Here is an 18,120-nt window from a genome sequence, read left to right as displayed (position 1 = left end):
CTCTCCATGTTTCCTGATTGCGTTATTCCAAATATGGGTGACATACGCTAGAAAGTAGCCTGTTGCTCTTTGTTTCCAAAAGCCATATTGATGTCAAAGTCGCAAAGTCGCAAAGCGACTAGTCTATCGTTATTTGAAAGATTTTTCCTGCCGATGACGGGCAGTTCCTCAGGACCAGACGCCTTGTTGATAGTGAGCTGTTTCAAAATACGCCTGACTAGACGTTGTCGAAAAAAAATTTCCAGCATTGTGAATTATTCTGTGGGAGTAGAACGTGTTGCTTTTCCCGGAACATCGACTTTGGAGTGGGACGCAAATTGTTTTGCTAGTAGATTTGCTTTTTATGGAACAACTGCCTCGATTTTCAAGCAAAAAAAATCTCTGAAACAGTCAAACAATATATGGTCAGTGCTTGAACCATTCTCAGTATAAATATTGGAACTTTGTTAAAACTAGATGAATTTAAATTTACAGCCTCGTTAATAATTTCCATTCACAAAAGGGCTGTCGATACAATGTTCATTGTCATGATTGATCAGGTTTATCTCAACAGATCCATGAATCCACATAGAAACAATTGAGTCAGAACTTCGTGAAACCGAGGCATCGATTCTGAAATTTCGGGCTATTATTCGATAATTCCAGGTATTTCAATACGTTATCATAATACCACTAAATTGTTCACCAACAAAACGGCTCGATTATTCTATTAGCATCACACGCTCTAATTGTATCATTTCTGTGGAATTAACTGTTTGTTTGGAGAGAATCGGATGTTACATTGTTGGATACTGATTTCGGCGTGTTTGGCTATTGTGAGATAGGAGTTGAGAACTGATTGCATGAATAGAAAGGATTCTAAATTATTTCCTTATTTGAAAGGGGTATATTTTCAAGAGACATTAGTTTTTGGAGGAGATAGAGAGAGAGTTTGTGTTTATCATCCAAGGTACAGGACTTTATTGATGAACACTGATTAAAAGAGAACATGTAGACAACCATATCCAGGTGAATATGCAATTACATAATTACATGGAAAAAATACATATAAATAATCAAATCTAGGTGGAAGCACACATATATTAATTCATATAAGCACCGTCAATTTCATGTCGCTTCATCATTGAAATATTCTGTCAGATTGTAATAGGTTTTAGATGCTATTTCTTCCATGTAACTTTTTCCTGAAAGTTTTAAGAGAATCCATGTTCTTTATATCTGCAGGTAGTTTATTATACATTTTGTCACCAACGTAAATTATTGAGTCTGTGATCAGTGTGGGTTTAGGGATGATTAATGATAAATTCATTGCATTTCTTGCAGTGCGATTGTTATTTTCATATGAAGATGTAGCTTCCGAAACGTAGATTGAGGTTAGTGTCGGTATTCCGTGATTCTGGAAAAGAGGTTTGCGGGATCTCAACCTATTTACTTGGCACAAATACCACACCGCTCGCTTTTGCAGCAAAAATACACTCTTAAAGAGTTTATTACTACAAGAACCCCAGAACTGGATGGCATATACCTCAAGTTTGACTCAATGAGAGCAAGATAGACATTTTTTGTCGCAGCATAATCTAACTTTTCAGCTGTAGACCTGGAGGCAAAGCAGCCAAAGAATTTGATTTTGCTGTCAGATGGTATAGACTCAGCACCTAATTCTATATCCGGAAGAATACATTTGACTGTGAGAGATTTAGTTTCATTGAAATTTGAACACAGGAGGAAGCCTTTGACTCTCTTTTTTTCCATTTTCAAAAGTATAAAGGTGAAAACTTTTGACTTCCTACTTTCCCATCTCTGAAAAGATGGAGAAGAAAGCTGAAAATCTTCTTTTTGAGGATGATTTTTGCCAGATATTGAAATAAACAATAACTTTGAATACCTATCGTTTCAAAATGATTCTTTCAGTCGATTTCCATTTGAATTTTCAAATTTTTTGACGAAATTTTGTATTTTCCTTGGGACATGTACGTGACTGGTCAGAAAATACCTAGGTGAATGTTTCAGGCTGTTTGGCCACTCGTCAATGCTCACTAATTATATGTGAAAAGTGTTTTTTCCTTATACGAGGATTTGGGCAAATTTCAGAAATGCAGTTGGTTACCTCGTTCACAGGCAGATGGGGCGATGACAAATCTGTTGTTGGTTGCCCACTTCAGTCTAGTTCGAGGAATGATACTCTGAAGGTATTCAATTCTCAATTATCGGAATTCATCGACTATAATTTGATGATAGACACTACCTTGCACTGATGGGTGGCCAAACAGTCCGGAACTGGTCTGCAAGTGTGTTCCAATAATCGAAAATCTATTGTGGCAGTTGTATGGCCAACAGCATAATGCAGGAATAACTTCAGTGAAGATTTCTGCACTAACACCTGTCGAATACAATCCAACGCCCTTCGTGGTATTAGCCAGGGGAGTAGTTGTTTTCTGATAGGTGTCAGTCCATTAACTTAAGTGTAGATAGTTGAGACTGGCCTGAATGAATTGTTCCTTCAGATGATTTTTATTACTCTGGTTCAAAAGTGGAATTTCATCGGAAACTGACTTCCATTGCATTCATGTTATGTCAAAACTTGAATTATTCAGTCGTCTAGCTGAACCATGGATAATATGAACAGAATATTTTCCACAGTAAGAAATCAATTTTGTCTTGTGTTTTTTTTCCAAACTCCCTATACATCTACAGCGGGATGACAGAAGCGTATTCCCATCTCGTCAATTCAATGTAACATACTGGAATTACAAATTCCAGGAGAGTATTCAATGCCTGTGGGCGCATATCAATAACATGCAGTCATAGCAACGTGGCAATGGGAGCAAAAGCATGTCTATTCATATTCGCCTGAAAATTCGCATCTTTCCTGAATCAAATTGTGTATTCCAACTTGTTTCAATACAATTACATCCATATTCTACAAACGCAGTTATTTTTAACGTTTTTGGTTTGAAAACCTTTGCGATATATCTGTGGAATATTTTTTCATGTGAACGTTTCTCCAGAAATAGTTGGTATCTTCAGAAGTGAGAGATGAGGAGTTTGTTCGAAGACGAATGATGAAGTTGCCGTTTAAAATACTGGCTTCGACAACGGTTTTTATTATTTTTTATTGACCAATCGTGTGCTGTTGCACAGCCGTGATTGCTTCAAACTACGGAGCGATCTAAACTTCAGGTGTAGATTATGTAATGCCATGCCTGGCAAATTAAATGGGTTCATAAACTCTATTGGATAATTCGGAGCTTCGGTGGTATAACAAACTGTATCTACTCTGGATGTATAAACAATAATAGTGACCGAATACTGTGTAGGCAGTGAGAGAAGGCTCATTGTGTGAGAGAGACAGGAGACCGGCTCCGTTCTCATCCCGACCCCTAACCACGGTACTACTTCCTTCCGTATCATAACGTCTGCAGAAAATTCTACATAAATCTATAATGAAATCAAATAAAAACCGAAGACGAACTTGCCGGGATCGGTAGGCAGATAGAGGATTGAAAACGTGAAAATGGTAAATTTACGTGTTGAAAAACACGGTTCGGTTTGGAGTTTGGAGGAATTATCATTCGATCGGAGCGCCCTCCAACGTAAAATAGTGAAATTAGGTTATGTTAGGTTAGTACAGATTAGGTTAGGTTAGGTTAAGTTAGGTTAAGTTAGGTTTGCTCAGGTTAGATTAGGTTAGGTAAGGTTAGGTAAGGTTAGGTGAGGTTAGGTTAGGTAAGGTAAGGTTAGGTTAGGTTAGGTTAGGTTAGGTTAGGTTGGGTCCTAGGGACTAGGGCGATCTCACCGCCTGAATAAAAAAGGTGAGGGTGCCGGGGAAAGTAGCAATACTTTCCTTTTCCAGGTCGATGTGATGCGAAGCTATTAGCCTCTCCATCGGCAAGATCGTTGAGTGCCTACTCGTGGCGGACCTGTCTCTTACAGAACTCAACGGATCTAGAGGGGGAATCCTCGAGAAAAAATCCTTCTGGAGTCACACATCTGGTGTGCAGGCATGGCGACCCTGGGATTTCTCTAGCCCGGATATCCACCTTTCTTCAACTTGTCTTGGGTGGATCTGCTTCCATCTTGCCTATCCTTGATCTATCGACTTCCCTGAGTCACCTCTTGTTTCTTCTTGTTTCTTCTTATCCCGATGCTAGTAGAGTATTCGAGGGCTAGGGATCTTTCTTTTCAAGTCTCTACTCGCCCAGGGAGTAAACCCTTCCAAAAATCCGTAACCTAAGGTGTCATGCGACCCGTGCCGAGAGGTGGATGACCAGACGATATATGGTCGTGGACGGAGCCACCGGGAAATTTGGCAACCTCTCGGTGTAAATTGCCTTACCCCTGCATGCGGGGCTCTGCAGGGGCGGACCGAACTTCCCTAGCTACTCGTGGGAATTACTATGGAAGACTTAAATAAAACAATTAATAGAAAGCAGGAGGAAACTGAGAAAGAAAAGAAAGAGAGAGAGGAGTTCGAGAGAGAAATGATAGAGAAAGGAAATAGAAACAAGATACCAAGATCCCCAATAGTGGTAAAGGAAAACACAGAAACCACAGATAGGAGGGAAAAAAATGAGAAATACGAAGCATCGAGGTCAGGTGCCTCGGAGGGAAGTAAGGAAGATTCGGAAATGATAGACCTCATGGACGAAGAGAAGGAGCCGGGACAAATGAAGAAAAGGAAAAGAAGGGGGACTCCAGAGAAACAAGGGGAATCAGAAACCAACATAGAGGGAAGAATACAGGAGTTCCAAAAACTGGAAAGGACAGTGGAGAATATGGTAGAGATGGCGGCACAGATGACGATATTGATAAAGGGGAATACAAACACGAAAGTAGAGATCAAGAAACTCTCCAGCCGTATTAGTACAGAGGCGGGGAAACTGAAAGAAAGAACAAAGTTCCTAACGCAAGTACAGGAAACAATGAGGCATACCAGAGAGGAGAGAGGGAAAAATAAAGATCAAAAAGAAAAAATCGACGAAATGAATAGAATGGAGGAGGAAAAACGGACGGCCGAGGAAAAAGTAGAAAGAGCCGAGAAAAAAGTCGAAGAAATGAAGAAACTGATACAGGAACTAGAAGACAAAGCGAAAAGAGAAAAAGCTAACTATCAAAAGCAAGAAAACAGCCGAATGAATAAGGTGAAGGAGGAAAAAAGGATGGTGGAAGAAAGAATGGAAAGAGCCGAGAGAAGAATGGAAGAAATGGAAAAAGTAATAGAGAATATGAAAGACAAAATAAAAAGTGGAGAACTAGTGAAAAAGAATGCATGCAATTGTGAATGCAGATGTGGAAACTCCATCATAAATGAGCTCCCAGAAGCAGAAATGGGATACGAAGATTACTGCGAAATGGAAAAAATGGAATGGGCAGCAGAGATTTATAGAAAAACAAAAATAACCGTAGGAAACCCGTTAGAAACTGCTGATGAAATAACAAAGGTAGTTATGATAGAGCCGGATGATATAGAGATGAATCGAAGTATCCAAAAGCTATATAGGGATAAATACCCGGAGCTAATGAGGATAGAAGGAGACATAGAGATAATCGAACAAATCACCAAAGTGAGAAAGACAGGAGAGCAGACAAGGAAAAAGGTGGTGAAAGTAACGATGGACGGCACACACAAAGACACATGGGATAAACTTATGAAACTCAGAGAGGAAACGGAAGGAGACGAGGAAATATGCATACACCATGTCAAATGGATGGAGGTCAAAATCCTCCAAAAAATGGTTGAGGCTGTCTTTCACCTTGGGAACACCAGGGTGGAGATATTCACAACAAGCGGGGGAGAAACGCCTAAGAGGGAAAGGAAGACATATGGGTTGTTAGTCTCAGATGGAGAAAGAACATATAGTGAGGTACTAAATAAGGTAAAGAAGGCTATGAAAGCTATGGACGGAGGCGAGGCAACAAACTCCATAAGAGAGGTTAGAAGCACTAGAGGAGGAAAACTGCTGATAACCATGGATAAGAACCAAAGGGCCTTGGAAGAGGTTAAAGATGCACTAATAAAAGAGGGGGAAGTGAAGATAACCAGCTTAGGCGAAGAGACCGGAATGGAGAGCATATATATTAGGGGAATGCTCTGCGACACCACAAAAGATGAGATAGTCGACGCTGTGAGGACAGTAGTAGAAGCCTGGGAAGAGAACTGGGGGATAAGCGAAACTAGACCGACAGGAAACAATACGGTAACAGCCACTTTGAAGCTGCCAAAAAAGATAGCAGAGGCAGTAGTAACCCAGGGATTTATAAAGGTAGGCCTGGCCCGATGCAAGGTGGAGATGAGACACAGGGTGCCAAACTGTAGAAAATGCTGGAGCTACGAACACAGCTCTGAAAATTGTAAGGGAGAGGACAGGACAGCAAACTGTTTTAAATGCGGCAAAGGAGGGCACAAGGCAGCAACGTGTACAAACGAAATGTACTGCCCAGTGTGCAGAATGGAGGGCCACAAACTGGGCTCCATGGGGTGCCCTGCCTTCAGGGTGGCACTGAGAAAAACAAAACAGAGACACAACCAGGACAAGAGACAGGGAAGAACGGAGAAGAAAGGCTGGAATGGAAATTTCACGTTGGGCGAGGCGGTGACTGAGGCAATAAATGCTATGACGGCAGCGGCGACAGAAATCGCAGAAGAGGCAGCGAAAGCAGCAAGAAAAGAGGAAGAGCGGGATACAGAAGAGAAAGAGGAAGGGAGATTGGAAGAAGAAGAGGAGGAAACATAAAACTAGTAATGCCAGTTAATATACTCCAAATAAATGTAGGTAGGTCCAGGGCTGCACACGACTTAGTCTTAGCAACGGCCTTGAGGGAAAATATTGATATTGCATTGGTTAGTGAACCGAATAAAGCCTTAGCCAAGAAGTCAGAATGGATTACGGATGCTAAAGGAGATGCTTCAATCCTGTTTATTAACAAGCATATCAAAATAAGTAATCAAAAGAAGCTGAAGGGGTGTGTGAGGATAGACACAAACAAAATGAATATATACAGCTGCTACATATCACCCAATATCCCTATCAATGAGTATAAGGAAACTACCGATGCAATAATGCAAGATGTAATGGACCAAGGCAAAGAAGCGGTTATAGCCGGAGATTTCAACGCAAAATCACCACTATGGGGAGCACCACTTACAGATGAAAGAGGAAACTATCTAACAGACTGGGTTGCAACCCTGGACCTCACTATACACAACAACGGAAACCCTACATTTGAAAGAGGAGTATCAAAGTCACATATAGACATAACAATGACAACAAACAGGATCGCGGCCAAAGTAAAAGATTGGGAAACAATGGATGAGGAAACAATGAGCCAACATAAGTATATAAAGTTCCATATAAGTACCATGATAGGAGAAAAAAGGCAATGGAATAAAAAACCATACCTGGACAAAGCAACTTTCAGGAAAATCGTGGAAAGAGAGCTGAAAAACGATAGTACACCAACGGTAGATAACTACTTGTCAATAATTGCAAGTGCACAAAGATCGGCAACAATGACCAGAAAAGGGAAAGTGGAAGTACAGCCATACTGGTGGAATGATGAAATCTCCCAGAAAAAAGCGGACTGTAATGCAATGAGAAGAAGGATCACGAGAAATCATCGAAAATCACCTGATGCAAGCACGACAATAATGGAAGAACAACTTAAACAACTTCGAAGGGAACTCCAAAAGATGATAAGGAAATCGAAGAGAGAACAATGGAGGGAACTGTGTAGAAAGCTCGAGGAAGACATCTGGGGAGATGGATATCAAATAACGAGGAGACACCTCAAAATAATAGGCATGCCATGCCAACTGGAAGACAATGAAAAAATAAAAATGGTAGAAATATTGTTTCCCGATAGGGATGATCAGTGGAAGCGAGGGCCACTAGTTCCAAATCCCCCCCCATTCACAAAAGAAGAACTTGACAGAGCAATAAGTAAAATCAAGATAGGTAAGTCCCCGGGCCCAGATAATTTGACACCAGAATCCATAGTGGAAATAGCAAAAAAAGCCCCAACATTCGTTCTTCAAACTTATAATGAGCTTTTAAGGAAGCAGGAGTTTCCAAAGAAGTGGAAATGCGCAAGAGTTGTAATGATTCCGAAATCAAGTCAACAACAACTGGAGGAAGGTATACCGCAACATCGCCCAATATGTTTACTCGATTCTCCGGGTAAACTGTATGAATTGTTGATCAGAGAACGCTTAGAGACAGAGCTTAATGACAAGGAAGCAATATCAGAGAACCAATTTGGCTTCCGTAAAGGCAGATCAACAGTTGGCGCAATTGAACTGGTCAAGAAATATGAAAGAAATGCACGAAAAACCTGGCACGCCCTAATAGCAGTTGATGTAAAAAATGCATTTAACACGGCTACCTGGAGCATTATAATGGATAGGCTGACAAAGATCGGTATTAGCTCATATCTGATCAACATTATATCCAGCTATTTGGAGAATCGAGAAATCTCAGTGGTAAAGGACCACCGAAAAGAAATAACCGCAGGGGTCCCGCAGGGATCTGTACTCGGACCGACCCTGTGGAATATACTGTATGATGGAGTATTGAGAGTAAAACTACCGGACGATGTTGTAACAATAGCCTTTGCAGACGACCTAGCGGTCATGGTTGCGGCTAATAAAAAAATGGAGTTGATAGAGAAGACAAACGAGGCTTTGGATAAAGTAGCAGAATGGTTGGAAAAAAACAAGTTGCAAGTAGCCCCCCAGAAAACAGAGGCCATAATTCTCAGAGGTCCCCGTAAAAGAGATGATATAGTGTTCGAGATGTTAAACGCACAAGTAACACCGAAGAAATCATTAAAATATCTTGGAATACATTTGGACACACAAGGAACATTCGGTGAACATGTTAAAGCGGTAATAGCTAAGGCGGAAAAAACGCAGGCAATGCTTTCAAGACTAATGCCTAACATCGGTGGACCAAGTAGCGCCAAGCGAAGGGTAATGTGCGGAGTAACACACTCGGTGATTCTCTATGGGGCACCGATCTGGGCAGGAGTACTCAGGATCGCCAGGTATAGGGATATGCTGCTGGGGATGCAAAGAAAGGCACTACTTCGTGTTGCAAGTGCGTACAAAACAACATCAAAAGAAGCTCTACAGGTGATATGTGGAGTACTTCCGATAGATCTAATGATCGAGGAGAGAAAGGAACTTTATCAATCAGGACAAGGACACGTAACAACAGTGCGAAAGAACACAAGGGATAAGTATATCAACATATGGCAAAGTAGATGGGAATTATTGACAGATAAAGCACAGTGGACAAAGAAACTAATAAGAGACCTAAAGACGTGGGAAGAATGTACGCATCGTAGAACCGACTACTACTTGACTCAAGCACTCTCAGGTCATGGTTCTTTTGGAACATATACAAGAAAAATAGGAAAGAAGACGGATGAAAATTGCATCTATTGCGGAGAACAAGACACACCAGGGCATACACTATTTGACTGCGATAGATTCGAATACTTACGGATAGAATTGCAAACAAATAGTAAAATAAAATTGAATGAAGAGAATTTAATACCATACATGATCCAAAGCAAAGAAAAGTATGAGACAGTAGCTAGACACATCAGAAAAATTATGGAAATAAAAGAAACAGAGGAGAGAGAAAGCCAAGCAAATGAGTGAAAGGAATAATGGACGCGAGAAACACGCCGCCCATGCTTGATGTTATATCGTTAAGATGGTTCCAAGCATGGGAGAGGGCGATGGGGGGGTTTTTAGCCGGGGTAGCGACCGGCACTACCTGTGCAGAAGAACCAGAGCACTGGTGTCAAGCGAGTTTCCCCCTCACCAAAAAAAAAAAAAAAAAAAAAGGTTAGGTTAGGTTAGGTTAGGTTAGGTTGTAGATAGGCAGTGTGAGGCTTATTGTGTGACACTTCCTTCCGTGTCATAACATCTTACGGAAATTCTATATAAATTCATAATGGAATCAAATAAAAACCGAAGTTACGGGATCGCTGGGGGATGGAGGGGCCCACGGTGGGCCCGGTGGGTTGAAAAAACATTAGAAAGGTGAATTCACGTGTTGAAAAAGACAGTTCCGTTTGAAATGAAAATTGGAAAAATATAGGTGGCGCCATCCGAAATGAACTGAAGGAATAAATATTCGATCGTAGCGCCATCTAACGTAATATAGCGGAATTGGGTTTTGTTAGGTTATGTTAGGTTAGTATAGATTAGATTGGGTTATGTTACCTTAGGTTTAGTTAGGTTCGGTTAGGTTAGGTTAGGTTAGGTTGGGTTGGGTTAGGTTTTTTCCCACCCATATGCCTAAGTATTTCACGCTCTCTTTTAAGGTGACGGGTTGTTCTCCTATATGAAGAATATCCCGCTCCTCTTCCTGGGACCCCTAAGTATAACGGCCTCTGTTTTTTCCAGGGCCAGTACCAAGTCGTTTGCTCTCTTCCATTGATGGATTTCCAGCAGCGCTTCGTTCGTGTTATCATTCATTTTCTCTTCCGACTCTGCTCTCGATATACGTACCAGATCATCTGCGTATGTGGCTGTTTCGCAGCCTTCCGGTAGTCGCATTTGGAGTACGACATCATAGAGCACATTCCATAGACACGGACCCAGTACGGATCCTTGTGGGACGCGTTGAGACATGAAAAAACGTTTTCCCCCTATTGTGAGTTCCCTTGCAGATAAATAAGTAGCTTTCGACAGTGTTCACCAGATACTGACTGATTCCTTTTCGACGGAGTTTTTGAATTATTTTGCTTCAAGTCACCGTATTGAATGCGTTTTCACATCGAGCATAATTATTGCTGCCCATTTTTTCCGCCCTTCCATAGCACGGTCCATAACCCATCTTGCAGCATCTACCGTGCACATCCCCGTCCTGAGCCAAATTGGCGGGGCGTAAGTTACTTCCGTTCCTCCAGCTCATCCTCCAGTCTTTATTGATGACTTGTTCATATAACTTGCCCAGAATATCTAATAGGCATATAGTTCTATACTTTTGGACTCCTTGCCCCCCGGGAAATCCCTACGGAATGAGTATGACTACAGCCTTTCTCCTAGGTTAGGTTATGTTAGGTTAGGTTAGGTTAGGTTAGGTTAGGTTAGGTTAGGTTAGGTTAGGTTAGGTTAGGTTAAGTTAAGTTAGGTTAGGTTTTGGATAAGACGACAAAAAAAAACTTAAAAATCGTCATAATTATTGAAAAATATTGCGGGTTAGTCGGTAAAAAATGTGGTTTTTCAGGATTTCAACGGGGATATAAAAATAATCATTTTTCTTCATACAGAAATTATGTTTTGGATTGTTTCCGATAGTAAAAAAGCGAAATTCTAGTTTTTAAAAAGAAAAAAGAAATGAGACATCAAAAACATCGTTTTCAGTCATCAGAAATATTTCAAAATGAAACTACCTACACCATATGTGTAGTTTCATTCCGAAATATTCATTTCTCATTCTTATGTATCAGACACGTTTTGATCACTGTTGTAGCATTGGTACAAGGAATGTGTTTTTTTTTTCGCTTGTGACATTGCCCATGAGATGGAGCTATTATTTATTTCGTTTTATTTACTCATTTATGGTTTCTTACAATCAAAGTGTATAACAATAAGTTGCTGGTGTACAGTTCTCTTTGAATAACAATCTAACCTACTAGTTAACAATTTTTTCCTTAGACAAAAGTCTATACATACGGGCCACGTTGAAATTATTTGAGTCCCAGACTGTTTGGGTCGGATCTCTCCTGCACTGATGAGAAGTTATACCTCGAAACCGGTCTGTGGGTGATCTACTCGTATGATTCCAACATGGACCTGCTGCTGGATGAATGAGAAACATCTGCTACCTCTACGAGATATCTTGCATGAATGTCTGTCAGATATAATTTAATATTCAGCGTGGTATCAGCCAAGGAAGTAGTGGTTTTCCGGTAGGCATTCAACAGAAACTGCTGTGTTTGTGGTTGGGAGATATGAATATTTCGGAATTTCATTCCGGAATATTTATTTTCTCTCACTTATGTGAATAAGTCAATTCGACATACCTCGTTTTATAAAAACACTCCTTTAATCGAATGTATCCTGACAAGTTTATGAACTATTTCACGTTTCAGACCACTTATGCAAAACTGAGTCAGATAATCGATCATCGCTTTTAATTCCCACTTCATTTCATCCAGACACGTTCTGTCACTTCTGCGTGGCTAGGCTGAATAATTTATCATATAATTCTATTGAGCAAACTCATTAATTGGATCCTTCGTTTCCTTTTCCGTGCCCTTTTTACGTAATTTGGAATTCTGTCACGATAAATGATTATCGATGAACTTGTTATCTCTGTCTATACTCCGGCGAATGTGCAAGCGAGGAATTCTCGCCTGCATTTCTCTAGATGTTTTGTATCTACAATGTAGGAAACTATTTATGAGATAGAAGTATCAAAGGATCCTTCTACATTTTATATAATTCTATCAATTGATGATGCATTGTAATTATACAGTGAGTGCATTCCATTTAAAACGAGCCACTCTGAATAACGTTTGGTACAATGATTTGCAGGAAAAATGAAGAACACGTCAACCATAGTATAGTCTATCCATTCCCAATTGGAACGGCAATAAAAATAAGAGTACAGTCATAAACATTTCTTGTCTGTGGCCCCTAGTTGCCCAGATAGTTAGTAAACGTGCTATCAAATGTAGTTGAGGAATAAAGGATCGGCTAGCTGGACTGTCTGAATACTAATTTTTTGTCCGTTCCACAATATTTCTTTATCAGCGCTGTGTGTTCGTGGGGTTAGGTGAGGTAGTGAGTGGTTTTGCATACCGATTTCTGAAAACTTTTTCTAGAGATCAATCACCCTGAGACCAAACTGATATTTTTGCACTTGACGCGCGTTTCGCTAACAAAGTTAGCATCTTCAGGAGAAGTAAATTGATAGTGAATCTAAAGACAAGGGTTGGCTGTTTATATACCTAAAGTTTTTGGTCCGATGTGGACTAACCCTTGTCTTTAGATTCAATATCAATTTGCTTCTCCTGAAGATGCTAACCTTGTTAGCGAAACGCGCGTCGAGTGCAAAAATAGCAGTTTGGTGTTAGGGTAATTGATCTCTAGAAAAAGTTTTCAACTTTGTTGGTTCCAATCTCATTTTTGTGAAAATCTTATTGTTTTTTTGGGTACTTTCATCAATATGCATCTATATACATGTATATATGTGTGTATATGTGTATATATGTGTGTGTGGGTATATTTATATGAATTTTTCAAGAACACGAGTGTGAATATGTTCCTATTTGACTTGCTACAAATATTTCATGTATATAACGTAGCCAATAAATATCTATCTATCTATCTATGGCTTTCTGGAGACCTTTTGAAACAAAGGATAACATTACGTGTGAGGAATCTGTGTCAATCGACAGGGATCCGGAATTTGAAAATAAGGACTTACATATTCAAGTTCAGCAAGTAATTTTAGATATTCATGAATGCTTGAAGAAGAAAAACTGTCACACTTTACAGAATGCTATTGTTAATAGAATATGCGAGTTAACAAAACTATCTCGTTCGACAGTTCTTCGAGTCATTAAAATAGGGGATGTCATTGACCATGTAATAAAACGAAAACAAAGGAATAAAAAATTTGCAAACGTTGATGGTGCTACAAAAGATGTGATTCGGCGAACAATTTATGGAATATACCAAAAAAATGAAGTACCAACCTTGGAAAAGATTTGATATAAATTACTCGACTATCCCGATTACAATTACAAATCTTTAGAATCTCTACAAGGTCTTATTGTCTTGTGGTTTCAAATATAAAAAATTGAACAATCGGATGGTCATAATGGAATCGATACGCATTGTTCAACTCCGACAAGAATATTTGAGGCGAATGAAAAGCTACCGAGAATCCAGCAGACATATAATCTACCTCGACGAAACTTGGTTTGACACCCTTGATGTTGTCAAATATGGCTGTGTAGACAAAACCATGTATTGTGCTTTGAACACACCTTCTTCAAGGGGAAAACGTGTTATAATTTTGCATGCCGGGAGTGAAAGTGGTTTCGTACTTAACGCTTTGCTTCTGTCGGCCAAAAATATGAAAGATTCGTCTGCTGATTACCACGAAGATATAACTGCGACTTTATTCGAAACCTGGTTCAGTGAGCAGCTTCTCCCAAATATTTCTCTAAACTCGGTTAATGTTATGGATAACGCTTCGTATCATTCTCGGTTTTCGACTACAATACCAAACAATAACACAAATAAAGCAGATATTGTTGATTTCATGCGAAATCAAGACATGGAAATACCTGAATCTTATTTCTTATCGTTGATAGTTGCTTAACTCCATTGAGAAAGTGTATTTTCATCTATGAAAATTGACCTGTTTCAGGAATTTTCAGACAACGAATTCATCCGTTACTTTAGAACCTCAGTGTACGATTTCTTATGTAATGAATAAAAAATCACCACACAAACTACGGAAAGTTATTATCGATACCCCTTTTGGCTCATAAACACCTAAAGAAGTATAAATAACATATTCCCAGAAATAAAATATACCATGTAGAATATCATAAGTATTCGGTAACCACCTCATACGATTCTTCCCACCGGAGTTCAGAATTTCCAACCGGAATTCAGAACTCCCAATCGTCTTTGTCTAGGAGAGTAATACAGACATTCCTATGCGAATGGGCCCCGAATAGCCTCACAAAAGAAACGTATTTCTTAAAGTATGTCGGATTCAGTGATTCTTCCTCGTACTTCACTAATAGTTCAGTCAGTACAATAGTTGAGGTGATTTCATTTGCTGTGATGTCGTGTGCTGACGACAGCACACTTGTCTCATCATTACATTTGAATTTCAGGACATCGGCTGTGGACGCACATCTCCACCGACATAAAGGCATAAAAGATACTGATTTGTGTGTTTTTCACAGAAGGTCGAGAAGATATGAATGATAATGCCTCCCCTGGACGCCCCAGCACATCAACAACTGATGAAAATGTTGAGGAAGTAAAGGAAATTGTTACAGAGAATCGTCGAAAAACTATGAGAGAAATTGCTGAGTATTTCAACATGACGGTTGGCTCATGTCATCCAATATTTTCGGAAAATTTGGGCATAAACAATGTGGCAGCAAAGCGAAGCATCGTTCAGGAATTGTTGAATGGCGTCAACATCGATCCAGATTTGCTGAAAAGGGTCATAAATGATGACAAATTATGGGTATATGGTTATGATATCGAAACCAAAGTCTAATCGTCTTAATGGAAGAGACCAGGAGAGCCAAGACCAAAAACACACGCCAAGTTCTATCGAATGCCGAAGTTTTGGTACCCTGCACCTTTTTCCTGTTCCCAAGTTCGAAGGGACTAGTATTTTTCAGTTTTCTGTTTGGTATTTCTTCGTTATCTGATGTGTTCTTCATCTTTGCTTATTTGCAGGGGTCAAAGGGGTTCAAATACGTTCTCTTCTGCTCTCTTTTCCATTCCTTCATTGGTGTAGTAGGTATCATCAATGACAGGAAATTTTCATCCTACCTTCTTCTCATACTTTCAGTTGAGCTACCAAGAATTCTTGTCGAATGTATCATCTCTGGTATTTATAGAGTAGGGAGGGTGAGTGTAGACACACAACACTTAGGCCACATGTGACCCATTGTACATCCTCCCGAGGAGTTGTCCTCCTAGGTCATCGTCCATCCTGTCCTTTGCAGGAAGGTGAACAGCTCACTAGGAGACATCTCCTTTATACTGGTGGGTGTAGGCCAAGACTCGCCGAACACACACCCTCTTAGGCAATCTTGAGGTGTCTCAGGGTTGCCTCCACGAAGGTTCTGGGAAGTGCAGCAAAATTACTGTCGTTGCGCGGCTTCTTCGAACTTCTTGGGGTTTCCTCCGTAGAAGTGCACAAGTGAGGAAGCTTTCCTGCGGGGGCAGCCGGTTCCTTGCCTTTATTCAAGGCGGAGCTATTGGTGCCCATCGCAGGAAGTGCCCTTGCTTTTGGAAGTGGAGTAGAGTGCTGTCACTCTTTCGCTCTCTTTCTCCTTTTGGCCTCGGCGCCGCTAATATGCTCACGCCTTGGCCTTTGTATTAAATTAAGAGGTGATCTGTCCAGCCTCATTCCAAGCGGTAGATTGGAGTGGACATTTCTGTTCATCTCCAGCCACCGCCTTAGACTGAGGTGAGGACTTCTGTCCAGCCTCGGGATTGGTTTTCATTTTAGTTGTTTCTGTTTTTGTTTCATGCATGTGGGTTCCCACGAGTAGCAAGGGAAGAGTTGGTCACCTCTGGCAGAGCCCCGCATTACCAGAGGTAGGCTGATTACAATGACGTTCCGCCCAGTTCACCAAGAGGTGAACCGTTCGTGACCGCATATCACCCTGCGGCCATTCAGCTGTCGCCACAATTCCTTACACCTTAACTTGGATAGGCTGGTCCACGGTGCCATGTTTTGCGAAGGCTTTTGTGGAGTTTCAGTTTCCATTATCCTACTCATTTCTGCCACTGACCAGGAGTCCGGCGACCCCGTCCGTAAGGCCACATTGGCGTCCCAGACAGGGCCTTCAGTCCCCTGGCCGTTCCCCTATCCACCACCTGGGGACGCGCCCGAGAGGTAGCCCAATTCACGGGGCGGAGGCGACTGAAAATGTAGCAGAATTTCTGCGGAAACAATGTCCAGTAAATCCAGTGGGTTAGGAAAGCCATGTTTTTTCTTTAACGCTGAACACCATGTTTTTTTTCTTCAATCCGATTTTTCATTAATTATTATTTTTATAATCCAACCGCGTTGCTATCACGCTCTTCCAATTTATCATCGAGTTGTTCACGCTCAATTTTGAAACCGGCAACGCTACATTGCCTCATAACAACGATTCATTTTACAACCGACAACACCTGCTGCGCTAGGAACGTAATACATCGATACCATCTCCATCTCTCTTTGCTTCGATTACGTGACACGCGTTTCTCGCTCTTACACACACATATACATCTTTATATGAATTAATGATTCTTTCCCAAATCTACGTATATTTTCCCATCATCAACATGATAATGAAGATTCAAATTTCCCTAACAATCTACGAAAATCAAAAAAATGCGGTCAAATATATAAGATGAATCAATTTTCGTCCCAACAACTCACGCTGTAAATACCCATCATTCGCAGTTACTTTCAATATTTTACGTTGGTGTAGAGGCTAAGGACAGTATCTACCACGCGGACGTCCTGGGTTCGATTCTCATAACTATAAACCTTTTTTACGAAGTCACGAAACAAAAATGTGTTGAGCTAAAAGCTGTGCTGAATTATTTATTCCACAGATGATTCAAATCTCCCGCCACAATGTTCTAAGATGCAAAAGCGTGTGCTCTGATTGAATGGCGAGTTGCGTGATAGTTTGAGGATGCAACGTGACAATTTGGTACACTCTGATTGGTTCACCGCTGGGTGACAGAACACCACGTGACAATTTGGTTGACTGGATGGTCTGTCTGTCTTGCGAGCTGAGGAGCAACCTGGCTGGTGTGATGACATCACCACCTGCCTTCTGTCTTGCTCAATCAGGGGAACCTCTAGGCTGATTACAATGACGTTTCGCCCAGTTCACCAAAAGGATCGTTCGTGATCGCATATCACCCTGCGACCATTCAGCTGTCGGCACGATTCCTTATACCTTAGCTTGAGTTGGCTGGTCCAAGTTGGCATGTTTTGCAAAGGTTATTGGGAGGTTTTATTTCCCCTCACCCTACTTATTTCTGCCACTGACCAGGAGTCCGGCGACCCCGTCCGTAAGGCCACATTGGCTTCCCGGACAGGGCCTCCAGTCTCCTGGACGTTCCCCAATCCGCTACCTGGGGACGCGCCCGATGGGTAGCTCAACCCACGGGGAATGAATCCATTCAGCGTATAATCTAAAGCGATACCAATACTTTTTAGTTTCCTAGACTTTTCCAAAATATCAGTTTTCATTTCAGCATATCCTCAAGTTAAACAGATAAAACCTAATTTGTGTCAAGTATAATTTCAGCATGCATACTTCAATATTTTGTTGAAGGAATAAAATTATCAAGAATACAATACCTGGTAACTTAATCACTGA

General features: G+C 40.8%; 2 protein-coding genes across 3 annotated transcripts in view; both read left to right on the top strand.

Moving 5' to 3' along the window:
- Positions 1-18,120, top strand: part of FMRFaR (FMRFamide Receptor) — a 275,382-nt gene that overhangs the window by 121,135 nt on the left and 136,127 nt on the right. The window lies entirely within an intron of this gene.
- Positions 3,762-6,734, top strand: LOC111516353 (uncharacterized). Its single transcript, XM_023172522.2, has one exon. It carries the CDS (start codon positions 4,398-4,400, stop codon positions 6,732-6,734), a length of 2,337 nt encoding a protein of 778 aa, XP_023028290.2. The 5' UTR covers positions 3,762-4,397.

Source organism: Leptinotarsa decemlineata, unplaced genomic scaffold, assembly GCF_025532065.1.
Source record: "Leptinotarsa decemlineata unplaced genomic scaffold, Ldec_3_MD MMD2_tig00026330_RagTag_RagTag, whole genome shotgun sequence".
Taxonomy (NCBI): domain Eukaryota; kingdom Metazoa; phylum Arthropoda; class Insecta; order Coleoptera; family Chrysomelidae; genus Leptinotarsa; species Leptinotarsa decemlineata.
Note: the sequence above shows the minus strand (reverse complement) of the source record. Positions and strands in the feature narration are given on the sequence as shown.